Below are 27,425 nucleotides of genomic sequence, written 5' to 3'. Positions count from 1 at the left end.
TACATACATACACACACATACATATACCCATGCATATACAGACACATACGCATACACGCACGCACGCACACACACACATATACACACCCATACATACGTACACCATTTTCCTCTTCCCGCTCGGTGCTTCTCTCACCCCATCACCATCATTGCGTCTCTCAATACATACATTTTAAACAAACTTACAAACAGAAATTAAACAAAAAAGCTCAGTTTGAACCAAGAGGTTAGGTTCCGCACATGGAACGTACAGTGTAGTTCTGAAATACATAGATCCCCGCCATTCTAAGAGAATCCTTGCAGCATAATAGCTGATACCTCAGGTTCTAGGTAATTTAGATAAGGTTCCCATACTTTGTAGAACTGGTCTGTTTTAGAATGCAATGTACATGTCAGATATTCCAGAGGCACCCATTCAAACAGTATCTTATGCCAATCTTTAATAGAAGGAACCTTATCACTAATCCACTGTAAAAGGATGTTTTTCCTCGCTGCGAAGGTAAGGATGTTGTAAAGCCTCCTTTTACCGACAGAAGTAACATGCCTACTAGGGAGACCTAACAGTAAAGAAACTGGGTCCAATTCTAGATCAACCCCTAGGATCTTTTCAATTTCTTGCAGAACACCAGACCAGTATCTTTGTATTTTGGTACATGACCATAAACAATGTGTTAGGGTGCCTGTATCAGTTTTGCATTTAAGACACTGAGGGGAAGAGGAAGTGGGGCTAAAAGCATGTCTGCGATTTGGGGATATATGCAATCTGTGTATTATTCTTAATTGGATTGCTCTAGTACGGTTACATATAGATATTGTTTTTGCATATCTCCAAATGTCCTCCCACATCTCTTCGTCAATAGTAACAGACAATTCTTTCTCCCACACTTGTTTCACCCTCTGTGTGTTGACAGCAGAAAAGGACCTTAAAGTATCATAAAACAGACTTACAGACATTTTCATTTGTGGGAAAAAAAGCATTCTTTCAATGACAGACACATCAGGGTTACCAATTAAGGTGGTGCTCTTCAGAATATAATGTCTTACTTGTAGGAAGCGGAAAAAGTCCTGCTTTGGGAGTCGATATTTCTCGACCATCTGCTCAAATGACAACAAAATCTTATCAGCAAATAAGTCATTTAGCCTGCGTATGCCCTTATTAAGCCATAAGTTAAAGCCAGCATCCAGCAATCCTGGACTGAAATCTGGGTTGTTAAGAATTGGGGTAAGAGCAGAGGTTAGTTTGGACCTTCCCAGGAAGCGTTGAACTGATCTCCATACTTTGAGTGTGTTAAGTGTAACGGGATTATTGCAGTGGTCTTCTACAGACTTGAAACTTCTGAAAAATAAAAGATCCTGTAAGGGGTATTTTGAAAGAGAAGTCTCAATGTCTAACCAAATAGAGGAGTCATCATTTGTGATCCAGTCAGAAATATAACAAAGGTGGGCACACCATTGATAGAACCTGATATTGGGCAGGTCCAAGCCGCCCATAGAACTTGGCAGCTGCAATATTGCCATCTTAAGCCTTGGCTTGCGTTTACTCCATATAAAGGAACTTAGCCATCCATTTACATCCTTTATTACCTCATTGGAGAGTAATACTGGGATCATTTGGATTGGGTAAAGTAGTCTAGGTAAAATGTTCATTTTCAAGAGGGATATTCTACCCAACCAAGAAATCGGGAGAGAGTTCCAGCGATCCAGATCCTGTCTTATTGTATCAAACAAGGGAACAAAATTGGCTTCAAATCAAATCAAATCAAATCAAATTTTATTTGTCACATACACATGGTTAGCAGATGTTAATGCGAGTGTAGCGAAATGCTTGTGCTTCTAGTTCCGACAATGCAGTAATAACGAGCAAGTAATCTAACTAACAATTCCAAAAAAAAAACTACTGTCTTATACACAGTGTAAGGGGGTAAAGAATATGTACATAAGGATATATGAATGAGTGATGGTACAGAGCAGCATAGGCAAGATACGGTAGATGATATCGAGTACAGTATATACATATGAGATGAGTATGTAAACCAAGTGGCATAGTTAAAGTGGCTAGTGATACATGTATTACATAAGGATGCAGTCGATGATATAGAGTACAGTATCTACGTATGCATATGAGATGAATAATGTAGGGGAAGTAACATTATATAAGGTAGCATTGTTTAAAGTGGCTAGTGATATATTTACATCATTTCCCATCAATTCCCATTATTAAAGTGGCTGGAGTAGAGTCAGTGTCATTGACAGTGTGTTGGCAGTAGCCACTCAATGTTAGTGGTGGCTGTTTAACAGTCTGATGGCCTTGAGATAGAAGCTGTTTTTCAGTCTCTCGGTCCCAGCTTTGATGCACCTGTACTGACCTCGCCTTCTGGATGACAGCGGGGTGAACAGGCAGTGGCTCGAGTGGTTGATGTCCTTGATGATCTTTATGGCCTTCCTGTAGCATCGGGTGGTGTAGGTGTCCTGGAGGGCAGGTAGTTTGCCCCCGGTGATGCGTTGTGCAGACCTCACTACCCTCTGGAGAGCCTTACGGTTGAGGGCGGTGCAGTTGCCATACCAGGCGGTGATACAGCCCGCCAGGATGCTCTCGATTGTGCATCTGTAGAAGTTTGTGAGTGCTTTTGGTGACAAGCCGAATTTCTTCAGCCTCCTGAGGTTGAAGAGGCGCTGCTGCGCCTTCCTCACGATGCTGTCTGTGTGAGTGGACCAATTCAGTTTGTCTGTGATGTGTATGCCGAGGAACTTAAAACTTGCTACCCTCTCCACTACTGTTCCATCGATGTGGATGGGGGGGTGTTCCCTCTGCTGTTTCCTGAAGTCCACAATCATCTCCTTAGTTTTGTTGACATTGAGTGTGAGGTTATTTTCCTGACACCACACTCCGAGGGCCCTCACCTCCTCCCTGTAGGCCGTCTCGTCGTTGTTGGTAATCAAGCCTACCACTGTTGTGTCGTCCGCAAACTTGATGATTGAGTTGGAGGCGTGCATGGCCACGCAGTCGTGGGTGAACAGGGAGTACAGGAGAGGGCTCAGAACGCACCCTTGTGGGGCCCCAGTGTTGAGGATCAGCGGGGAGGAGATGTTGTTGCCTACCCTCACCACCTGGGGGCGGCCCGTCAGGAAGTCCAGAACCCAGTTGCACAGGGCGGGGTCGAGACCCAGGGTCTCGAGCTTGATGACGAGCTTGGAGGGTACTATGGTGTTGAATGCCGAGCTGTAGTCGATGAACAGCATTCTCACATAGGTATTCCTCTTGTCCAGATGGGTTAGGGCAGTGTGCAGTGTGGTTGAGATTGCATCGTCTGTGGACCTATTTGGGCGGTAAGCAAATTGGAGTGGGTCTAGGGTGTCAGGTAGGGTGGAGGTGATATGGTCCTTGACTAGTCTCTCAAAGCACTTCATGATGACGGATGTGAGTGCTACGGGCGGTAGTCGTTTAGCTCAGTTACCTTAGCTTTCTTGGGAACAGGAACAATGGTGGCCCTCTTGATTACAAATAGTTACAAATATACCCAGATACATGAAACCTGAGGGAGACCATTTAAAAGGGAAGGGGGAGAAGTATTAGGTACAGAGTGTAGGCTACCAAGTGGCATAGCCTCTGACTTAGTAAGGTTAATCTTGTAGCCTGAGAATTCGCTGAATAATTCAATAATATTAATAAGAGATGTAATTGAAGTCTCAGGACTAGAGATGAATATCAGGACATCATCAGCATACAAGCTTATTTTATGGTGAACATCAGCAATGAGCAGCCCCTGTATAGCAGGTTCCATAACGAGTGCAAAGAGGAGGGGGATAAAGGACAGCCCTGTCTGCTACCTCTGTGTATAGAGAAGCTATTTGACCGTAGCCCATTAGTAAGGACAGCAGCCTGAGGATCATCATATAAAACTTTCACCCATTTTATAAAGTTGTCCCCCAGACCAAATTTATTTAGAGCAAATAATAGGTAAGACCACTCCACACGATCAAATGCTTTCTCAGCATCTAGGGAGAGCACAAGACCATCCACAGCACTTTGTTGGTAGGCTTGAATTACATTAAGAAGCCGCCTGACGTTGTTGCATGACTTACGGCCCCTAATGAAGCCAGTTTGGTCTCCTTTCACAATTAGTGGCAGTGAGTCCTCTAATCTTGTGGCTAGAATTTTAGAAAGCAATTTTCTATCCACATTCAGAAGGGAAATTGGTCTGTATGAGGAACAAGACTCTGGACATTTTCCCTTTTTGAGAATAAGTGAAATGTTGGCCTCTCTCAGCGTTTGAGGGAGTTGGTCATTTGAAAATGAGTGGTTAAACATATCACGCAATGGCTCAAGGATCAGGCCATGGAACTCTTTATAGAACTCACTACAAAACCCGTCTGGTCCTGGGGCCTTACCATTTTGCAGATTCTTAATTGCGAACATTATCTCTTCCTTGGTAATGGGGGCATTAAGGAGGGACCTCTGCTCTTCGGAGATAGTAGGGAGCTCAATCTTACAAAAGAAGTTCTCCATTAATTTGGGTGCATCCTTTGGCAGTTCTGAGACATAAAGGTTTGTATAAAATTTCTTAAATGAGTCACTTATCAATTTATTTTCATATAAATGATTACCATCAGAATCAGTAATAGTAGCAATTGACTGAGAGTCAGCCCTCTTTTAGATAGGTATGCCAAGTACTTTCCTGGCTTATCGCCATGTTCATATAGCTTTTGCCTGACAAATCTCATTTTCTTTTCAGCGTCCTGTGTTAGGAGAGAGTCTAACGTTGATCTAATGACTGATATTTCCTTTAGTAGGGCAGGAGTGGGCGTTTTAATGTAGTCCTTCTCTTTAGTTCCTAATTCACCCTCTAACATTTTTTGCTTTTCCCGCTTTTTCCGTCTCTTAGTAGCTGTGTACGACATAATCAGACCCCTGGCATACGCTTTACAGGGCTCCCAAAGGAGCGAGGGGTTATCTGTTGATTGAGAGTTAATAGAGAAAAATGCTTTAAACTCTGTTATAAAATATGATGTGAATGTATGGTCTTTAAGAATGGTTGTGTTCAACCTCCAAAGTCTTGACCGATTGAATGCCCCGTTGAGTTTTATGTCCAGGATCACCTCAGCATGATCAGATATGACTATGCTTCCTATCCTAGCGGATAAAACAGACTGCAAAGACGTCTTGGGCATAAAAAAGAATCTATTCTAGTCTGACATCCATGAGGTGCAGAGAAAAAAGTGAACTCTCTGTTGGAGGGATGGAAAGCTCTCCAGACATCCGCATACCCCAGATCATCACAAATAGCTTTAAGTGACTTAGCTTGAGGAGAGAGTGAAGCTATACCACTGGGAAACTTATCAATAAGGGGTTCAACAAGCAGTTAAAATCTCCTCCAACCACTGCAGTGTCTGAGTTTAATTCTGAAAAGTCTAGAAATGCCTTAGTGAGGAAATCAGGGGGGTGAGCAGGGGGGAAGTAAATATTCATTATGGAAATGTTCTGCCCTTGTAAAGTACCATTAATTATAACAAAGCGACCAAATTTATCTTTCACACAATTCAAGACCTTAAGTGGTAAGTTCTTTTCCACCAGAATTGCTACACCTCTACTTCTGGATGTAAACGATGAGAAAAACACTTGACCAAACCCTCCTTGTTGTAATTTCAGGTGCTCCTTATCATCCAAATGAGTTTCTTGCAACAGGGCAATATCAATATTTTCTTTTTTCAAAAAAGACAGTCTTTTTCCATGTGTTGAACTCTCCTCTATCTCACTGAGCATAAACAAAAAATATGAACCCTGAACTCGAACTATACTAAACCCAAAAATTAAACATGTAAAAATCCAAAAGGGGGTTTTCCCACTAGCTAACATGCAGGGGATTTCAACTCTCCAATGTAGACTCTTAAGTCCGCATTGCCGCTCAATAGCCTCATCCTTTATATATCTGGAAAAGAAAATCAATAGAAGAAGATTGAGGCTCTTCCACATAAAACCAAGCCTGGGCACCAATATGGATTCACACATATCTCAGCCTGAGCTATAGCGGCTATTACTTTAGCAAGAAAAATAATAAAGATACGAATATTACTGAGCCGGAGTACGTGAGGACTCACACCAGTGTTTCATGATCAGATTCAACCAAAAATAAACAAAGTTATTCAATGCTGTGGAGGTGCAGCTTAAAGTTATTTACCCGAGAGAGTCAATAAACGCAGCAGCCTCTTCAGGTGTGTAGAGCTTTTTAGGTGATCCGTTGACCATAATCTTCAATGTGGCCGGGTACAACAGTGTGTAGTCCATCTTCATTCTCCTGAGTCGAGCCTTCGCCTCATCAAACGCTTTGCGTCTTTGTACAACCGCTGTGGAATAATCATTGAAGAATGAGACCTTTGGACCTTTATGTTGACTACCGAGCCGATGTTTCTAATCCATGACGTTTGTGGAACTTTATAACCACCGGCCGTGGGCGCTGATTGGGACCGGGTATCGGTGCTTGAGAGCGATGGGCTCTGTCCAGCTTCACACGACCAGCCTTAGTGTCCATTTGTAGGTAGCCAGGGATCCATTCCTCAAAGAATTTTACTGAACGTGTCCCTTCAGAATTTTCCGGGAGTCCCACAACACGAATATTGCATCTGCGTCCTCGATTATCCAAGTCGTCAATGTGCTCCGCCATTTCGCGCACCTGTTTCTCAAGTGCTTTTATCTTAGCGTCCATAGATGTAGTTGAAGTTTCCACTGCAGCAATTCTCCCTTCCGCCTCAACAACACGTTTCACAACGCTCTGTATTTCAGCTGAATGGCCTGCTATTGCTTCCAAGACCGTTCTTATCTTAGCATCGATCACTTTAGTAATGTTATCAGTCATCTTTTGAATCATCAGGTCCATTGTGCCTGGATCCGCAATGGTGTTAGCTTCGCTAACGTTAGCTAGCTCCTCATGCACATCCACAGGGGTGGTGGTTTTGGTCGACTTCTTAGTAGTTCTATTGGGCATGTTGTCGGAGATTTTTGCGAAATAGTCGTCAAGACTCATTATATGGTAACTTATTTAGCCAATTCTACCACTTTTTCAAGCTAGTAGATTAATGTAAGAATATAAATTTACGAATGCCACGAGAGCTCGCAGAAACACCGTGTTCTCTCTACGGCGCCATTTTGTCCCCCTGTGAAGTTATTTTGATTTTTACTAATTATCTTTGGAAGACAGGGTCCTGAAAAAGGGACATTTCTTTTTTTTGCTGAGTTTATACTAATCAGCAGTGGGGACTCTGTCTGTCAGCAAATCTACCTCATACTACATCTATGGCGTGTGGAGCTGACAGATACACATCAAAATGGGGATATACTGTAGAGGCTACAACAGAGCCAACAGAGGCTGTCTGCTGTAAGCCTATTTGTATTACAGTAATGAATTTGTATTACCACTATTAGCTAATTCACTATTACAGTTGATAATATAAATGCAGCTTCTTGAAAATACCTCACATTTCATAAAATTTCCACCAGAGAATCCTCACTGGAGGAATTACTCAGTGAAAAACAGCCATTGTAGTATTAATTCACATCTCTACTGTTCACAGAGACTGTCAAATGAGCTTTAAAGGATTAACATGAGAGACAGGTAGAGAGAGAGAGAGAGAGAGCAGAAAGACTAATTAATTTCATCCTCTCCTCTCCAGGCTTAATCAGCTACTATCTCAACAGACACACAAAGGGTTGTCTATTAGTTAGCTGTTTTCAAACTTCACTCTGGATAAATTATCATCTCTCCATTTTGTCTGTCCCCATCTGTTTGTCTTTCTGTAGTTGAAGACACGGCAAACCTGCCCCCCTCTCCTCCTCCCTCACCTGCTGCTGAGCACTGCTTTAGACCCCTGGAGCAAGGTAAGGTCCAGAGGGGGGAGAGAGAGAGAGAGAGAGAGAGAGAGAGAGAGAGAGGGAGAGATAGAAATGGAGAGAGATAGAAATGGAGAGAGATAGAAATGGAGAGAGATAGAAATAGAGAGAGAGAGAGAGAGAAATGGAGAGAGATAGAAATGGAGAGAGAGAGAGAGAGAGAGAGAGAATGTGAGTGAATGATATGTTATCATCAAGACTGTATGTGTTGTATTTGACTGTGCTGAGACCCTTGGAACCCAATTGCTGCTGCCTTGGAAGATGCAGTATGTGTCACCTTTGGGTGAACCAATCACAGAGGCTCCCTACCTGGATCATGTTGTTACACAGAAACCCAGGAAGTGTATCTTAGACATTCATTCTCTTTCTGTGGAAGTAAACAGAAGTCTTCTCCCTCCTCCTCATCTTCGTTTTCCCACAGAATTAGAAATCATCTCACCTTCATCACTTCTTTACCTCAGTCACTACATCCACAAGCCCATACTCCTTTATCTTCCCCCCTTCCCTGACCATGCATCTTGGAATGCCAGTGCATGACCTTTGCATGAACTTGCCCCTCCTCACCCCCCACTGGCATCCTTCCTCCCCTCTAACTTTGATCATCCACTCCTACTGTCTTTGCAGATATACCTCTGGTAGCCTGTTTGCCCTCCTAACCTCTTTTGTTTCCACTTATGTGTCTTTGTCTTTACTCTTCTGTCCTGTGTTTAAGCATGTCTTTATGTTGGTTTTTCCTTGTTGTTGGACCATGCTTCTTTGTCTTCCTGGTTTGTTTCTGATTGAGCCTGGCCTGTTGTCTGTGTTTGTCTACGTTACTCTGACTGCAGTGGACATGTGACCTATGACAGATTTTGTGGTAGGATCCAGCCATGCTCAGACAGACTGGTTATTGGTAGTTGAATTGATTTGTTATCAACATAGCTTCCTCTCTTCCTATATAATGAATCATAGCCATCTCCCTTATAAGAGAACACCTTGGCACCACTGTGCTACTGTATTAGGGGCGGTTACCAAACACCCAGCAAGCATGTAGTGGCCCATTAGCAGCCCTCCGCTGGAACACTGTCTATCAGCACTGCAGCAGTCGGTTCATTAACACTAGCTTTCAATGGGTTTCATTGTTACATCGCTTTACATTGCTGTCTCTGTCACGTTGTTCTGACTGTGTGGTCCGCCCATCTTCTCTTCGAGTGGCAGGCTCCAAACTCACTTTCAGTTGCTTGTCACTGTCCTTGTGTCTTTGTCTTGTTGCCTCTCTCTCTGTCTCTCTGTCTCTGTCTCTGTCTCTGTCTCTTTCTGTCTCTTTCTGTCTCTCTCTCTCTCTCTCTCTCTGTGTCTCTCTCTCTCTCTCTCTCTGTGTCTCTCTCTCTCTCTCTCCTCCCCCAACACCACATCCCTCTATCCTCCCTCCCTCCCTGTCTGTTTCTGTGTGTGTGCCTCTCCCTCCCTCCCTCTCTCCCAGCGTGTTTCTCTGTGTGTGTGCCCCTCCCTCTCTCCCAGCATGTTTGTCTGTGTGTGTGTGCCTCTCCCTCCCTCCCACTCCCTCCCTCCCTCTCTCCCAGTGTGTTTCTCTGTGTGTGTGCCTCTCCCTCCCTCCCCCTCCCTCCCTCTCTCCCAGCATGTTTCTGTGTGTGTGTGCCTCTCCCTCCCTCCCCTCCCTCCCTCTCTCCCAGTGTGTTTCTCTCTGTGTGCCTCTCCCTCCCTCCCTTGCCCTCCCTCCCTCTCTCCCAGCATGTTTCTCTGTGTGTGTGTGTGCCTCTCCCTCCCTCCCCCTCCCTCCCTCTCTCCCAGTGTGATTCTCTCTGTGTGTGCCTCTCCCTCCCTCCCCCTCCCTCCCTCTCTCCCAGAGTGTTTCTCTCTGTGTGTGTGTGTGTTTCCTCTCCCTCCCTCCCCTCCCTCCCTCTCTCCCAGCATGTTTCTCTCTGTGTGTGCCTCTCCCTCCCTCCCCCTCCCTCCCTCTCTCCCAGTGTGATTCTCTCTGTGTGTGCCTCTCCCTCCCTCCCCCCTCCCTCCCTCTCTCCCAGTGTGATTCTCTCTGTGTGTGCCTCTCCCTCCCTCCCCCTCCCTCCCTCTCTCCCAGTGTGTTTCTCTCTGTGTGTGCCTCTCCCTCCCTCCCCCTCCCTCCCTCCCCCTCTCTCCCCAGTGTGTTTCTCTCTGTGTGTGCCTCTCCCTCCCTCCCCCCTCCCTCCCTCTCCCCAGCGTGTTTCTCTCTGTGTGTGCCTCTCCCTCCCTCCCCCTCCCTCCCTCTCTCCCAGTGTGTTTCTCTCTGTGTGTGCCTCTCCCTCCCTCCCCCTCCCTCCCTCTCTCCCAGAGTGTTTCTCTCTGTGTGTGTGTGTGCCTCTCCCTCCCTCCCCCTCCCTCCCTCTCTCCCAGTGTGTTTCTCTCTGTGTGTGCCTATCCCTCCCTCCCCCTCCCTCCCTCTCTCCCAGTGTGTTTCTCTCTGTGTGTGTGTGTGCCTCCCTCCCCTCCCTCCCTCTCTCCCAGAGTGTTTCTCTCTGTGTGTGTGTGTGCCTCTCCCTCCCTCCCCCTCTCCCAGAGTGTTTCTCTCTGTGTGTGTGTGTGCCTCTCCCTCCCTCTCTCCCAGTGTGTTTCTCTCTGTGTGTGTGTGTGCCTCTCCCTCCCTCCCCCTCCCTCCCTCTCTCCCAGAGTGTTTCTCTCTGTGTGTGTGCCTCTCCCTCCCTCCCCCTCCCTCCCTCTCTCCCAGAGTGTTTCTCTGTGTGTGTGTGTGTGTGTGTGTGCCTCTCCCTCCCTCCCCCTCCCTCCCTCTCTCCCAGTGTGTTTCTCTCTGTGTGTGTGTGTGCCTCTCCCTCCCTCCCCTCCCTCCCTCTCTCCCAGCGTGTTTCTCTCTGTGTGTGTGTGTGCCTCTCCCTCCCTCCCCCTCCCTCCCTCTCTCCCAGAGTGTTTCTCTCTGTGTGTGTGTGTGCCTCTCCCTCCCTCCCCCCCTCCCTCCCTCTCTCCCAGAGTGTTTCTCTGTGTGTGTGTGTGTGCCTCTCCCTCCCTCCCCTCTCCCTCCCTCTCTCCCAGAGTGTTTCTCTCTGTGTGTGTGTGTGCCTCTCCCTCCCTCCCCCCCCTCCCTCCCTCTCTCCCAGAGTGTTTCTCTCTGTGTGTGTGTGTGCCTCTCCCCTCCCTCCCCCAGTGTCCCTCCCTCTCTCCCAGAGTGTTTCTCTCTGTGTGTGTGTGCCTCTCCCTCCCTCCCCCTCCCTCCCTCTCTCCCAGTGTGTTTCTCTCTGTGTGTGCCTCTCCCTCCCTCCCCCTCCCTCCCTCTCTCCCAGAGTGTTTCTCTCTGTGTGTGTGTGTGCCTCTCCCTCCCTCCCCCTCCCTCCCTCTCTCCCAGTGTGTTTCTCTCTGTGTGTGCCTCTCCCTCCCTCCCCCCTCCCTCCCTCTCTCCCAGAGTGTTTCTCTCTGTGTGTGTGTGTGCCTCTCCCTCCCTCCCCCCTCCCTCCCTCTCTCCCAGTGTGTTTCTCTCTGTGTGTGCCTCTCCCTCCCTCCCCCTCCCTCCCTCTCTCCCAGCGTGTTTCTCTCTGTGTGTGCCTCTCCCTCCCTCCCCCTCCCTCCCTCTCTCCCAGTGTGTTTCTCTCTGTGTGTGCCTCTCCCTCCCTCCCCCTCCCTCCCTCTCTCCCAGTGTGTTTCTCTCTGTGTGTGCCTCTCCCTCCCTCCCCCTCCCTCCCTCTCTCCCAGTGTGTTTCTCTCTGTGTGTGTGTGTGCCTCTCCCTCCCTCCCCCTCCCTCCCTCTCTCCCAGTGTGTTTCTCTCTGTGTGTGCCTCTCCCTCCCTCCCCCTCCCTCCCTCTCTCCCAGTGTGTTTCTCTCTGTGTGTGCCTCTCCCTCCCTCCCCCTCCCCCTCCCTCTCTCTCCCAGTGTGTTTCTCTCTGTGTGTGTGTGTGCCTCTCCCTCCCTCCCCCTCCCTCCCTCTCTCCCAGTGTGTTTCTCTCTGTGTGTGTGTGTGCCTCTCCCTCCCTCCCCCTCCCTCCCTCTCTCCCAGCGTGTTTCTCTCTGTGTGTGCCTCTCCCTCCCTCCCCTCCCTCCCTCTCTCCCAGTGTGTTTCTCTCTGTGTGTGCCTCTCCCTCCCTCCCCCTCCCTCCCTCTCTCCCAGTGTGTTTCTCTCTGTGTGTGCCTCTCCCTCCCTCCCCCTCCCTCCCTCTCTCCCAGTGTGTTTCTCTCTGTGTGTGTGTGTGCCTCTCCCTCCCTCCCCCTCCCTCCCTCTCTCCCAGTGTGTTTCTCTCTGTGTGTGTGTGTCCCCCTCCCCCTCCCTCCCTCTCTCCCAGTGTGTTTCCCTCCCTCCCCCTCCCTCCCCCTCCCTCCCTCTCTCCCAGTGTGTTTCTCTCTGTGTGTGCCTCTCCCTCCCTCCCCCCTCCCCCCTCTCTCCCAGCGTGTTTCTCCGTGTGTGTGTGTGTGCCTCTCCCTCCCTCCCCCCCTCCCTCCCTCCCTCCCTCCCTCTCCCAGTGTGTTTCTCTCTGTGTGTGCCTCTCCCTCCCTCCCCCTCTCCCTCCCTCTCTCCCAGCGTGTTTCTCCGTGTGTTTGTCCAAATTTCCCCTGCAGTACGTTCTTCTGTTGTTTGTAGATGTAGGGGATGAGGAGAAGGAGGTCTGCCCTCTCCGCCGCTTCCAAAATTCTCGGGAGAGGTGCAAGTTCCTCGCCCCCTCCATCTCTGTGTCTGTGCCCGAGGATGACCCCTACCACTCTGACGAGGAATACTATGATCACCCCTTGTTCAGCCCTGAGTGGGATCGCTCGGTCTCCTCTCGGCCCTCAGTGCTGGCCGCTGCCTTTAGACAGATCCAAGGTGAACCGCGCATGGTTCCTCTACGTAACGCCATTCTTCCTTCCTATCGTCTCTTCTTCTATCTTCCTCTTTCTCGGTTTTTACCCCGATCCACCTTTTCTGTGGTTTGACCAACAACCTCCGCCTTACCGTCTGTGTGTGTCCCTGTGGTGTCAATTAGCTCAAAGAATCTGAGCTTTCAGGTTTTGATGACCTAGTTTGTTTTAACTTCTATTTATTTCTCAATCAAAGCCATTTGTTCCCTTTAGTCAATGTTGCCTCCGGAAGCCCTCCATACCTTCTGAAAGTAATCTGATAAATATAAGCATCATTTCTCAAAGTGATCCGATAAAGATAACTAATCAATAACTGTATTGATTCATAATTTGAATACAAACTGGGCTGAGGAAATTCTTAAACGTACATGTGCATACTTGCAAGGGTGCATATCATGAAGTGTTCACATGTTTATGCATACAGGTCAAACAACGTCATATGCATATCACGTAAATAGAGTGGCATGCAGGTCCAAATGGCTTGCAGCAATATACAGGGGATTGTTGAGCATGATCTAAGACTTGTTTCATGCACGTTTTCCTCTCTGCCTGTCCGTGTCATCTTAATGCTTCACGCGTGTTGTGTGTCTGTCTGTCATCTCTCCCTCAAAGACAAACTCATCCCTGATCCCTCCCATCAAGCCCCTTCTCATGCGTCCCACCACCGCCCTTACACACACACCCGTTGTAGATTATTATTCGATCACTTAACACTCTGCATATAGACACACGATCTCTTAAAGGACACACTTCACACACACTCTCAATACGCTCTCTCACAACTCTCAAAGGCTTATAGTATTAGTAAACAAAAACATGTCCTTACTTAACACCTCATCAGGGCTGTACTAGGCTGGAGGTTTAGCAGCCCTCCCCTCTCTGTCTCCTCTCTGTCTCCAGGAGACAGCTGGAAGTGTTACAGTATACGGCATCAGTCTTCCTCTCTGTCTCTCCCTGGGCAAAGAGATCCCCTGAAGCTACAGATGTAGGATCTTAATTTGATCACCCTGCAATGCAAGAAATGTAAAACGTGTAGTGTATTTGAGGTTTAAAAAGGCTTCTGAAGTTTGTAATTTCTACTTTGAAATTTCAGACTTGATTTTCCCTTTATGAAAGATGTATCAACCCCTACAAAAATGTCCATTAATTTGAATCCACATAATAATTCACATTTCCTGTTGCTTCAGGATTATTGTCCCGCTGGAGAAAACTGGCTCAAATAAAGATCATACATCTGTAGGTTTAGCAGTCCTCTTCTCTCCTCTGTCTCCAGCTTGTAGACTGTATGGCATCACTCCTCCTCTCTGTCTCTTCCTGGGCAGAGAGAGAGTCCCTGCTGTGATGTGACCCAGCACACTGCTGCACGCTGCCACATCCGGTCACGGCCCTGCTACACACACACACACACACACACACACACACACACACACACACACACACACACACACACACACACACACACACACACACACACACACACACACACACACACACACACACACAGACATAGACACAGACAGCAGCAGCAGCAGCAGCACAGTCACCAGGCCATCACATCTAAAACCCTGAGCACCGTGCCACATGGCGAGGCATAGCGCCGCCACATAAAGCCTGCTGAATTGAGCAGCGTCTTTCTGCCTCTAAGCAGGATTTCAGAATCGCAGGCGGCATAACAGCTTAGGAGTTAGGAGCAGAGGCACCCAGCTCCATGGTGACAGAGAGAGGATGCGTGGATATGCTTGTTTGGGGGCTAGATCTGTTTCTATCATCTAATGGTTTGGGTTTGGAGGGTTGAGGACTGGTCCTAGAACAGTGATACAGGACACATTCTCTGCCTAGTGCCTACACTGCCTACAGCAAGTCAGAAAATTGTTACAGATCTTGGATGAGCTGGGAGTGGGATTTATTATATGTTTTTGTGGCTCTTCTCTCAACTAATAAGGAGAAGGCAACATCCCCTTAGTATATTATGTGTAAAATATTCAGTTGTGGCCAAAAGTTTTGGGAATGACACAAATATGAATTTCCACAAAGTCTGCGTCCTCAGTGTGTTTAGATATTTTTGTCAGATGTTACTATGGAATACTGAAATATAATAACAAGCATTTCATAAGTGTCAAAGGATTTTATTGACAATTACATGAAGTTGATGAAAAGAGTCAATATGTACAGTGTTGACCCTTCTTTTTCAAGACCTCTGCAATCCGCCCTGGCATGCTGTCAATTAACTTCTGGGCCACATCCTGACTGATGGCAGCCCATTCTTGCATAATCAATGCTTGGAGTTTGTCAGAATTTGTGGGTTTTTGTTTGTCCACTCGCCTCTTGAGGATTGATCACAAGTTCTCAATGGGATTAAGGTCTGTGGAGTTTCCTGGCCATGGACCCAAAATATCGATGTTTTGTTCCCCGAGCCACTTTGTGAGCCACATTGTGAGTGAGCCCACTCCCTTGGCTGAGAAGCAACCCCACACATGAATGGTATCAGGATGCTTTACTGTTGGCATGACAGAGGAGTGATGGTAGCGCTCACCTTGTCTTCTCTGGAAAAGCTTTTTTCTGGATGCCCAAACAATCGGAATGGGGATTGATCAGAGAAAATGACTTTACTCCAGTCCTCAGCAGTCCAATCCCTGTACCTTTTGCAGAATATCAGTCTGTCCCTGATGTTTGTTTTTCCTGGAGAGAAGTGGCTTCTTTGCTGCCCTTCTTGACACCAGTCCATCCTCCAAAAGCCTTCGCCTCACTGTGTGTGCAGATGCACGCACACCTGACTGCTGCCATTCCTGAGCAAGTTCTGTACTGGTGGTGCCCCAATCCCACAGCTGAATCAACTTTAGGAGACGGTCCTGGCGCTTGCTGGACTTTCTTGGGCGCCCTGAAACCTTCTTCACAACAATTGAACCGCTCTCCTTGAAGTTCTTGATGATCCGATAAATGGTTGATTTAGGTGTAATCTTACTGGCAGCAATATCCTTGCCTGTGAAGCCCATTTTGTGCAAAGCAATGATGACGGCACGTGTTTCCTTGCAGGTAACCATGACTGACAGAGGAAGAACAATGATTCCAAGCACCATCCTCCTTTTGAAGCTTCCAGTCTGTTAATCGAACTCAATCAGCATGACAGAGTGATCTCCAGCCTTGACCTCGTCAACACTCACAACTGTGTTAACGAGAGAATCACTGACATGATTTCAGCTGGTCCTTTTGTGGCAGGGCTGAAATGCAGTGGAAATGTTTTGCATGGCAAAGAGGGACTTTGCAAAAAGTTGCAATTCATCTGATCACTCACTCTTCATAACATTCTGGAGTGTATGAAAATTGCCATCATACAAGCTGAGGCAGCAGACTTTGTGAAAATTAATATTTGTGTCATTCTCAAAACTTTTGGCCATGACTGTATGTATAGCCACATAACTTTGCTTGCAAAATACTGTTATAGTGTATCATGCATGCATTTTCTTACTGATAAATGTACAGTAACATTTGAATGAAAGTTACCTGATGTGGTGTGTTGATGTGGTGTGTGTGACAGAGAAAGACTATGGCCATTGTGTGCCTTTTTGAGAACTTAGAGCCACAGCAGATTGGACAGACAGAGGAGAGGGTTCTTTTATAGCCTGACAAAGACTTTTGGGACCTCTCTGTCACAGTTGCACTCAATAAAACTGCAGGAACATTCAACAGTGTGCTGGACCGGTATCTGTCTTTCTTTCAGGATTATTTGATATCTTTATTATAACGAAAAGCCTCTGCCTGCTTACTCTATGATCCAAAACATCCATCCAGTTCAAACCCAAACAAATCACATGGCCAGGGGAGAAACGTCACTCACTCATACGCTACAACATCTGTGACATGTGCATCTATATCTGTGAGCCACCTTTACAGAGCTTAAAGTGTCTCACCGATTTGTACCCATGTAAACCAAGTCTGTGTTGCCAACCCATGGTCTTGATGTGTACTGTCCACCTCTCCCCTTCTTTTATGAAAAGTAGAGACTGTCGAGGCTCTTACAGATAACTTCAAAGAGGAGGAGGAGGAGGAGGAGGAGGAGGAGGAAGAAGTGTTGATGTTGGAGGAGGATGAGGAGATGGAAGGGGCAGCAGCAGAAATCGTGGCTGCTCTTGAGGAGCTGTGGAGTGGGGATGAGCCTGAGCCAGACGGCCCCCCAACCAAGCCCTTAGAACAGGCTGCGGCTGTAGGCGAGGCCCAGGCTGGGCCCCCTGTGCAGGCAGTGGCATTTAGTGCTGCTCTTGATGGCCCTAACGGGAGGGAGGAGGAGGTTGAGGAGGAGGAGGAGGTGACAGTGCCTGAGGGGAAGGAGGAGAGCCTTGATGAAGGTGTGTCTGTCTGCCCTCTTTCTGGTCTCCCAGGATGCATGTTATTGTATTGTTTATAGAAAATGAGAACGTTTAGGCTTTAAGGGAATTCATCAGTGATTAAATGAGGTGGAATGGCTCAAAGTTGCCCCCCCCCCACACTCTACGCTCTGCTAAAGGCTGCAAGGCAACACGGGCTTGATGGTGAAAGCTAGGAGACATGTTTATTTTTGCTTTTTCCTTGCTTGTGTTTTCAGTTTCTAGTAGCAGATCGTGGGGCCGGCCTTTTCGTGTCTGTGTATTAATGAAATGTTGCCGATCCTCCTAACTGTGCTTTCCCTCTCTGATGCTACCTATCAATGTATTGATGTCTCATTGGTGTTAACCTATCTCTCAGTGTCTTTCTGGCAGTGTTGTATCCCATATAGACGTCTCATTTATTTATCATGTAAATCATCCGTTCTCTATTGGTTTCAACAGTATTTTCTGTTCAACTTTCCTTAAGCTGTCATTGTAATACTATCAGAGTGTTTTCATTATTTTGTCATTGTATTCATTTGTGCCATTTCACTGGTTTTCATCTGTTCGATATTGTGTTATTCTGTCATTTTTCCTGTTGTTCAAATGTTTATTTCTTAGTTGAACTTAAGAACTTTATACTAACAACTTGTAATAAAGATATACTATTGTATATCGTCCTCAAAGTTAACAGTTAAATATGTACTCAATGTTAATTAATCAAAGATCAAATTATTCTACACACACTGACAAATCATGGTGTAAATTAATTATTTAGCTAAATGCAAATCATTAGGATTTGTCACTAAGAATTGACAGAATGACAGAAAGGCTATTATTTGACCTCTATTAGATTGTCAAGTCGTCACTCGTCTGAAAACCATTCCATTCCTCATTGTTTGGTTCTTCTCATCCATCAACAGTATGGCTGCCTGCGCATTCCAATTCCGTCATTCCGGTTCCATCACGTTCCATGCCTCTGCTCTGTCCATATGAGAGTGGGTTCCGCCTCATGCTCCTGTCCTGCCTCCTCAGTGATGTGCGATGCCCTCTGTACTGTGCAACAGTAAGCAGAGCTTTGCCTGTGTCTGTGATAGTATAGCTGGCCCTATTTAAAATGGCTGTCCTTAAACAAAGTACTACAATTAATAGTTGAGTGTTGAAGCAAAACCAAACTAACGACTAAAGATTTAACTTACAGACTTAAAGATGGACATGGAGAAACCAGGCAGTGAGAGTGGATGCCTCAGCCCAGACTTCACTGAACCAGAGTGTCCAGCTTTCTCCAGCGGGGACCACACAGCACCCCCCCTGTATCCCAAAACAGAAATGGCTTCTCCGTCCCCTTCCCTTTCTAACAGCCAGAGCCAAGCCAAAGAGCCTACCAAAATGTCTATACCAGATGTACCTAAAACAGTCTCAGAGAAGCAGCCGTCAGTGGAAGTTCTTGAGTCCAGTAACCTCACAACGGTTGCAGTGTCTGGGTTCACTAGAGCTGGAGACAAAGATCAAGGTCAAGGTGTCTCCTCTGACTCTAACAAAGACAAATCTGGCATGTCGTCTTATTTCGAGACTTTGGCCCTGAAGGCAGATGAGGGATCCAAGGAGGCTCAAGCAGCAGAAGGTTATTATGAACTGAGCACCGCAGGTCTAGAGAAGAGCTTAGGGAGAAGCTCCCCAACAGTTACGTCACCCCCTGAGATCAACTACAGCATGTTGGCACAAACACAGTCAGTGGAGAAGAAGCCAGACACCAAGACGAGTCCGATGGGAGATCAAAAGGATACCTTACCGGCCCTGGACAGGAGCAACGAATGTAGGCTTTCCCCCGGGAAGTTGGCCCTGGATCAGAGAAGCTACTCTCTCAACATTACGATTGGATCGATGGATCCCAGTGGCCAGGGCCTACCTAGGAACTTCTCCCCACTGGCCACGGACATCATGTCTTTTACCAGTGGCAGTCTGGATGAGTCTGTCAACTATCTCCCAGTCACCACCCTTTCTGCAGAGAAGGTGCCCCCGCCTTTCCCTCCCCTGATCCTGGAGACGGCCGCCTCAGTCACGTCTGACTCCTCGTCTCCTCCCTACAACACAGGAGAGATCCCCGGCGAAAAGACCAGCCCCCAGGGGTCAGAGTCGCCAGAGTCTCCCTTTCCACCCAAATACTACTACAAAAACGGGACAGTCATGGCTCCTGACCTACCTGAGATGCTGGACCTTGCAGGCACCAGGTCTAGACTAGCTTCTGAGAACAATGACCCAGAGACCATGAGGAGGAAGTCTGTCCCTGCAGACGCCCAAGGCATTGGGAGCGACTCCCTGGCCAACCTGGTCCTGGGGGACCAGAATCAGAGCCAGGGTCTTGCCAAGAGTGAGAGCCAGCTGGAAGAGTTGGGTTACTGTGTGTTCAGTGAGTACTCAGGGCCCATGCCTTCCCCTGCTGACCTCCATAGTCCCATTGACTCCCCGCCCCAGCGCTTCACCCCTATGGCTCTGGAGGAAAAGATGGCAGAGGAAAAACTGAAGATTGAAGCTAGAGACAAACTAGCCGAAGACGAGAAGACAAATCAGTTAATTGTGTGTGACGGTTCCAAAGAAAAGGAAGAAGCAAAACAAGTAGAACGGAAAGATTCCGCTTCAGAGGAAAAAGACAACAAAGAGATCAGCCATGAAAAATCTGCCATGGAGGACCAAAACGACAAACCGGCCTCAGCTCTGAAGTCAGCAGAGTCCTTTGTGACTCCTACGGTAATGGTCACCCTGGATGAGGAGGGAAAGGCAGAGAACGAGGGACCAGAGACAGATGCTGAGATAGCTGCCTACGAGAGGCAGATCCGCCGGCTGGAGATGGAGGACAGGCCCCTGAGCATGGAGGAGGAGCGAGAGCTGCAGGAGTTAAGGGAGAAGGTGAAGGACAAGTTCTTGGTGCACCAGGAGGCATACGAGGAGGTGGATGCCGAAGATGTCTACCAACTGACTGGGGTTGCCAAGGACCGGATCAGCAGGCCCGCCAGGCCCTCCCCGGCCTCCTCCGTGGAGAGCACCACAGAAGAAGAGAAGGTTCCAGTTATGGACACCGAGAAACCTAAACAGACGGGAGGTCAGACAACGCCTCCAAAGGTTGACTTCATGGCGACATCTCCGTCTGTGTCAGGTGGTGGTGTGAGCACCACAGAAGAAGAGAAGGTTCCAGTTATGGACACCGAGAAACCTAAACAGACGGGAGGTCAGACAACGGCTCCGAAGGTTGACTTCATGGCGACATCTCCGTCTGTGTCAGGTGGTGGTGTGAGCACCACAGAAGAAGAGAAGGGGAAAGTTAGCGAAGAGAAGCTGAAGAAGGAGCAGGTTGTAGAGGTCAAAGAAAAGAACATAGAAGAAAAGAAAAAGGAAGATGGGGAGGAGGATAATATAGAGCAGGTGGTGGAACAGGAGGAAATCATGATAGAGATAAAACCAACAAATCCTGGAGAGAAAGAAGAGAAGTTTGAGAAGGATATAATGAAAGACAAGGAGGAAGAAGAAGAAGAAGAGGAAGATGGTGAAGTTCTGGCAGGGGCAGGAGCAGCGGTGGATGACGTTCCAGAGCCCAGAGCTGCCATAGAGTCAGTGGTGACTGTAGAAGATGACTTCATCACTGTAGTCCAGACCATCGACGAGGGCGAGGAGCCAGGACACAGCGTGCGTTTCTCTGCTCCACCTGAGCCTGAGACACCACAGGCTCTCCACGAGCAGGAGGAAGAGGAGGAGGAGGAGTCCCAGGAGGTGGAGATCATGGAGGCAGCAAGTCTGGAGGAGGTGGGGGATGTCTCAGAGGAGGTCTGTGAGAAGGAGGTGCAGGCCTCCCCAGAGAAGGAGGTGCAGACAGAGACCGAGGGACAGACAGAGAGCTACGACAGAGACGAGACCACCATGGACGACTCAATCCTAGACAGCTCTTGGGTCGACACTCAAGGTGAGATTTCTCTCTGTTATCATCCCATAATACAGGTTTCAATGACAGATAAATTACGTTTCAGTGACCACAAATAATTATATAATCAGATATTAGAAAATTAAATAGTACATATGCATGTTCATGTTTATTACAGCCTTTTCATAATGAAGACACATTTTATCATCATAACAAAGTTACGTTAACACTGTTTTGCCCAATTTATGAGTGTTGTTCCCATGTATTGTGTTGTGACCGTAGTACTACTGCATGATGATCTTACCATGTCTATTTTATACGTAGACCTCTGCACTGTAGATGTGGATGATGACAAGAGCATGGCTACAGAGCAGATCGAGCCCCTGAGAGCCGACCGGGTCCCAGCCCCACCAGTCAAGAAGGAGAAGACTCCCCAACACCAGAAGCAGGAGAAGCAGCCAGTGAATCCCAAGGCTAAAGGGGGGCGGGTGAAAGCGAGCGAGGGGCACGTCTCCACACCAGAACGTAAACCCATTCACAAGCAGCCTGTCTATATCCCCAGGGAGGACGTCAAGAAGAAAAAAGGTTCAGAACTACAGTATCTCTCCAAATTAGTTTGTTACTTTTTTGTTGTTGTTGTTTTTAAAAATTATTTTTAGTTATTCATTATTATTGACAGATTATTTAATTCTGTTTGATTTTATTTGGTGTAGATCTCTGCTCAGTTTGTTACTCTAGAGGGCCAGTTTCCCAGACACTTCAGTGAAGAACCTCCTTTGAAATGATGTTTTAGTCCAGGACTAGGCTGGATATGTGTCTTGGAAACCAACAACACTTTTCATTTCTATATAGTTCTTTGTAGTTATACATTATTAATTGACAGATTTTGTTATTCTCTTTCATTATAATTGTCAAAGATAATCATCTTTAAAAGCCTTTAAGATCTCAAGTGAGTGTTAACTGGGAATCAGGTGAGTGGTTCTGTCCTACCAAACCTCTGTCACACTATCCTTTCCTTCTTTTTCTCTCTTTGACTATCTCTCCCTCTTTCTTCTTATGTTACTTGTTTGTCTTTCCCTTTCTCTCTTTAACTATGTCTCTCCCTCTTCTGCTAGCCGTGATTAAGAAGACTGAGCTGACCAAGAAAGCTGAGATGCGCTCCTCTCCATCTCGGAAGAGTGTGTTAAAGTCTACTGCGGTCCGACACTCGCGTCCTGCCCAGGCCCACCCCTGTGCTAGGAGGAAACCTACAGGTGACCAATCATTCCTGGGCTGCGTCCGAAATGGAACTCTATTCTGTATATACCGCACGAATGTTGACCAGGGCCCAATGTGCTCTGGTCAAAAGTAGTGCGCTAAATAAGAAATAGGGTGCCATTTGGAACGCAAAACTGCTGGCCGGGGCCAGGAAGGCTAGAAATCTGCAATGTGGCTACAAACATCAACATTCACATCTAGTCAATCAGTCAAATGTATTTATAATGCCCTTTTTACATCAGCAGTTTCACAAAGTGCTTTACAGTTAACTCATCCTTACAGTGATTTAAAACTTATATTTTTGTTCAATTTGATCAATTATTTTGTTAATCTATCAATTGATATTCTGTTGCATTTGTTTGTCATGTTCAGTGTCTGCATTTTATTAGAATAAAAACAAATTTGCTCTACATTTTTTTTATTTGACTATTGTTGGCTTGTTGTGAACAGCTCAACTTTTTACATTTATTGTATCATTTGTAATTTTTTTAAATGTATTTTTGTTCTCCTCAGCTTCCATGTTCATTCTTGGTTTCTTTTTTGTTGGAGATGGTTTGGTCAATGATACTGCTTCAGAGTTATGTGTACCTGCAATACCTTTTATTTTCTCTCTATATATAACACCAGTTGTCCATCTCTCACCATCTCACTTATTAACTCAATCTGTGTCTCTTTAACCTATATCATTTTTGGTTGTTTGCTTTGAAAGAACTACAGCTGTGAAAGAACTACAGTGCAATTAGTAGGTTTTCACTGCATTTCCACAGAGCAGGATATTAGTTCCAAATTGCACCCGATTCCCTATGTAGTGCACTACTTTTGACCAGGGCCCATAGGACTCTGGTCAAAATTAGTGCACTATAAATGGAATAGAGTGTCATTCAGGAAGTAGAGGTTGCCAAGCAACTGGTAGTTTGGCTCCGCTTGCTGTAAGGAGACAGATACTGGTTTATCTCACCTGACAAAGTGACTTTCCACAACATACAATGCATTCAGAAAGTATTCAGACCCCTTGATTTTTTCCCACATTTTGTTAAAACCTTATTCTATAATGGATTAAATAGTTTCTTCCCCCCTCATCAATCTACACACATTACAACATAATGACAAATCAAAAACAGGTTTTTAGAAATGTTTGCAGATTTGTAAAAAACTTTTTTTTTAAACTACTGAAATATCACATTTAAATAGGTATTCCCTTTACCCAGTACTTCGTTGAAGCACCTTGCAGTGATTACAGCCGCACAACTTCTTGGGTATGAGCTACAAGTCTCTGTAACCCTGTCAGAGGATTCTTGGTCACCTCCCTGACCAAGGCCCTTCTCCCCTGATTTCTCAGTTTGGCCCAGGCGGCCAGCTCTAGGAAGAGTCTTGGTTGTTCCAAACTTCTTCTATTTAAGAATGATGGAGGCCACTGTGTTCTCTGGGACCTTCAAAGCTGCAGACATTTTTTTTTTACCCTTCCCCAGATCTGTGCCTCAACACAATCCTGTCTCAGAGCTCTATGGAAAATTCCTTTGACCTCATGGCTTGGTTTTTTCTCTGACATGCATTGTCAACCGTGGGACCTTATAGACAGGTGTGTGCCTTTCCAAATCATGTCAAATCAATTAAATTTACCACAAGTGGACTCCAATGAAGTTGTAGAAACATCTCAAGGACGATCAATGGAATCAGGATGCACCTGAGCTCAGTTTCGATTCTCATAGCAAAGGGTCTGAATACCTATATAAATAAGTTATTCCCTTTTTTTATATTTAATACATGTGCAAAAAAATCTAAAAAACTGTTTTCGCTTTGTCATTATTGGGTAATGTGTGTAGATTGATAAGATTGAAAAAAATATCTATTTTAGAATAAGACTGTAATGTTAAAAAAAAAAGAAGGAAAATGTCAATGGGTCTGAATACTTTCCGAATGCTCTGTAGATATACAGTACCAGTCAAAGGTTTGGACACACCTACTCATTCAATGGTTTTTCTTTTCTTTCCTATTTTCTACATTGTAGAATAATAGTGAATAGATCAAAACTATGAAATAACACATATGGAATCATGTCGTAACCAAAAAAGTGATAAAGAAATAAAAATATATTTTAGATTCTTCAGCGTAGCCACCCTTTGCCGTGATGACAGCTTTGCACACTCTTTGCATTCTCTCAACCAGCTTCATGAGGAATGCTTTTCCAACAGTCTTGAAGGAGTACCAACGTATGCTGAGCACTTTGTTGGCTGCTTTTCCTTCACTCTGCGGTCCAACTCATCCCAAACCATCTCAGCTAGGTTGAGGTCGAGTGATTGTGGAGGCCAGGTCATCTGAAGCAGCACTCCATCACACTCCTTCTTGGTCAAATAGACTGTACACAGCATGGATGTGTGTTTTGGGTCATTGTCCTGTTGAAAAACAAATGATAGTCCCACTAAGCGCAAACCAGATGGGATGGCATATCTCTGCAGAATGCTGTGGTAGCCATGCTGGTTAAGTGTGCCTTGAATTCTAAATAAATCACTGACAGTGTCACCAGCAAAGCACCCCCACACCATCAAACCTCCTCCTCCATGCTTGACGGTGGGAACCACACGTGTAAATCATCCAATTCACCTACTCTGCATCTCACAAAGACATGGCGGTTGGAACCAAAAATCTCACATTTGGACTCATCAGACCAAAGGACAGATTTCCACCAGTCTAATCCCCATTGCTCGTGTTCTTCAAGTCTCTTGTTCTTATTGGTGTCCTTTAGTAGTGGTTTCTTTGCAGCAATTTGACCATAGAAGCCTGATTCAGTTGATGTTGAGATGTGTCTGTTACTTGACTCTGTGAAGCATTTATTTGGGCTTCAATCTGAGTTGCAGTTAACTCTAATGAACGTGTCCTCGGCAGCAGAGGTCACTCTGGGTCTTCCTTTCATGTGGTGGTCTTCATGAAAGCCAGTTTCATCATAGCGCTTGATGATTTTTGAGACTGCACTTCAAGAAACTTTAAATGTTCTTGACATTTTCTGGATTGTCTGACCTTCATGTCTTTAAGTAATGATGGACTGTCATTTCTCTTTGCTTTTTTGAGTTGTTCTTGCCATAATATGGACCTGGTCTTTACCAAATAGGGGTATCTTCTGTATACCACCCCTACCTTGTCACAACACAACTGATTGGCTCAAATGCGTTAAGAAGGAAAGAAATTCCACAAATTAACTTTTATTAAGGCACACCTGTTAATTGAAGCTGGTTGAGAGAATGCCAAGAGTGTGCAAAGTTGTCATCAAGGCAAAGAGTGGCTACTTTGAAGAATTTCAAATATAAAATATATTTGGATTTATTTAACACTTTTTTGATTACAATATAATTCCATATGTGTTATTTCATAGTGTTGATATCGTCACTATTATTCTACAATGTAGAAAATAGTAAAAAATTAAGAAAAACCCTGGAATGAGTAGCTGTGTCCAAAATTTTGACTGGTGCTGTATAATAAATAATCATACTTGTGCACTGTTTTTAAATTTGTGGTTTTCTTTGCCATTTCCTCCAGAAGCTCTCTCGTAATTGTTTATGATAGATAGACTATGTTCAATGTAAACCTTTGCATTGCCCCAATTAAATTGTTCAGGGGGTGGGATGGACGGGTGCACTTACTGTATGTAATCCAAAATCCTATATTCTGTATAATTTCCTGCTAAAGCATTGGAGAACAGAGCTTTTCTCTAGCAGCTCAAATAGGATCTCAGCCAATTCCCTCATAGTATACAGTAATACCATATAATTATACAATACTATAACCCAGTTAGGGCTAGATTTACTCTCACAAAGTTTGCTGTAGTGGTTTACAGAAGAGGGGTAACTGTTAGCCCAATACTTGTCATTTAGACTGTGCTGGTAGACTGTAGAGTGGGTGGCGTGCTTCAGCCACAGCTGTTGTGTGTGTGGGAGAGTGTTTTTGTGTTTCTGTCAATCTGTCCTAATGTTTAAATCACGTCTAACTATACACTCTGTCTTTCTCTCTCGCACTCCTTTCTCCTCATATATTTCTTTCTCTTCCTCTCTCCCTCACTGTTGTCCTCTCCTCCTCTCTTCCCTTTTCTATTTCTCCCTCTCTCTTTCCTTCTCTCATTCTCTCTCTGTCTCTCCTCTTCTTCTCCTCCACACTCCTCTTCCTTTCAGTGGGTGTACCAGAGGGTCGTCGGCCCCTCAGTGTTGCTAGACAGTCTCGGGACAGAGCCTCAGTAAGTACGACACACCGCGTCACAATGCGATACAATAACTTAATGTCCAATTTAATGACAGAATACAAGTCACCTGTGTATGGTCATGTTCAGTAGGACACACTGTAGCAAAACTTTTTTAAATGGTAACAAGTTGATTTTGTAGTATTGGTCAAGTTCAGGTAGTAGGCTATCTCCTTGTTTTACCTCTGTTTCCTACCTACCGAGCACACTAAAACACACACTCTGGATACAGTGTCAGAAATAAGTCCCCTCTTACCAGCTTAAACCTGCTTCCCTGCCTGAACCTAATTCTTCTGTCCATATTAACTCACAGTTTTATCCCTCTATGCAAAAAATCACTTAACATCAACTAACATAAATCCTTTCTCTATCCTGTCCCCCTTTTAATGAATCCCCTTTGGCCTGTTTAGCTGCATGTCCATCCACCCTGATGGTTATGTCACAGTGGACTAAACATCCAGGCCAGATAAACATAGAAGTGTTTCTGTTCTCTTCCCTCCAATCATCATTCAGTGGTGGTCTAAGGTAGTGCACTATATAGAGAATAGGGTGCCATTTGGGATGCATTTGGGCTGTAATTATCATCCATTATCTGTGGTCGTGACTGCCAGTCACTCCTCCACATAATAACAGTCATTCTTTTAGAATAATAAAGACAGCACAGCCTGGCACAGCGCTTTAAATGCCACATCTCCCAGGACTGTTCAGTTCTGCTCTGTATAGTGCAGCCTGGGATTCTCTGCCCACACTAGCTAACCACACACACACACACACACACACACACACACACACACACACACACACACACACACACACACACACACACACACACACACACACACACACACACACACACACACACACATATGCATGAACACTGTATTCTGTGATTATATTATGGAACCAGAACCCAAAGACAATTGGCTATATTTAAACAGTACCAGTCAAAGGTTTGGACACACCTACTCATTCCAGGGTTTTTCTTTATTTTT

General features: G+C 45.8%; 1 protein-coding gene across 16 annotated transcripts in view; it reads left to right on the top strand.

Annotated features, from left to right (window-relative positions):
* The window catches only part of map2 (microtubule-associated protein 2), a 134,690-nt gene that overhangs the window by 81,939 nt on the left and 25,326 nt on the right, over positions 1-27,425 (top strand). For 10 of the 16 annotated variants that reach the window (XM_042319673.1, XM_042319677.1, XM_042319683.1 and 7 more), the window contains 7 exons: positions 7,793-7,870; positions 12,442-12,663; positions 16,697-17,041; positions 18,240-20,993; positions 21,276-21,536; positions 22,067-22,204; positions 26,369-26,430. In XM_042319673.1, the coding sequence (XP_042175607.1) occupies positions 7,793-7,870; positions 12,442-12,663; positions 16,697-17,041; positions 18,240-20,993; positions 21,276-21,536; positions 22,067-22,204; positions 26,369-26,430 (3,860 nt within the window). The remainder of the gene's footprint in view (positions 1-7,792; positions 7,871-12,441; positions 12,664-16,696; positions 17,042-18,239; positions 20,994-21,275; positions 21,537-22,066; positions 22,205-26,368; positions 26,431-27,425) is intronic. The other 6 variants (XM_042319685.1, XM_042319686.1, XM_042319687.1 and 3 more) reach the window with 4 other exon arrangements.

This window comes from Oncorhynchus tshawytscha, linkage group LG03, assembly GCF_018296145.1.
Source record: "Oncorhynchus tshawytscha isolate Ot180627B linkage group LG03, Otsh_v2.0, whole genome shotgun sequence".
In the NCBI taxonomy this organism is placed as follows: Eukaryota; Metazoa; Chordata; class Actinopteri; order Salmoniformes; family Salmonidae; genus Oncorhynchus; species Oncorhynchus tshawytscha.
Note: the sequence above shows the minus strand (reverse complement) of the source record. Positions and strands in the feature narration are given on the sequence as shown.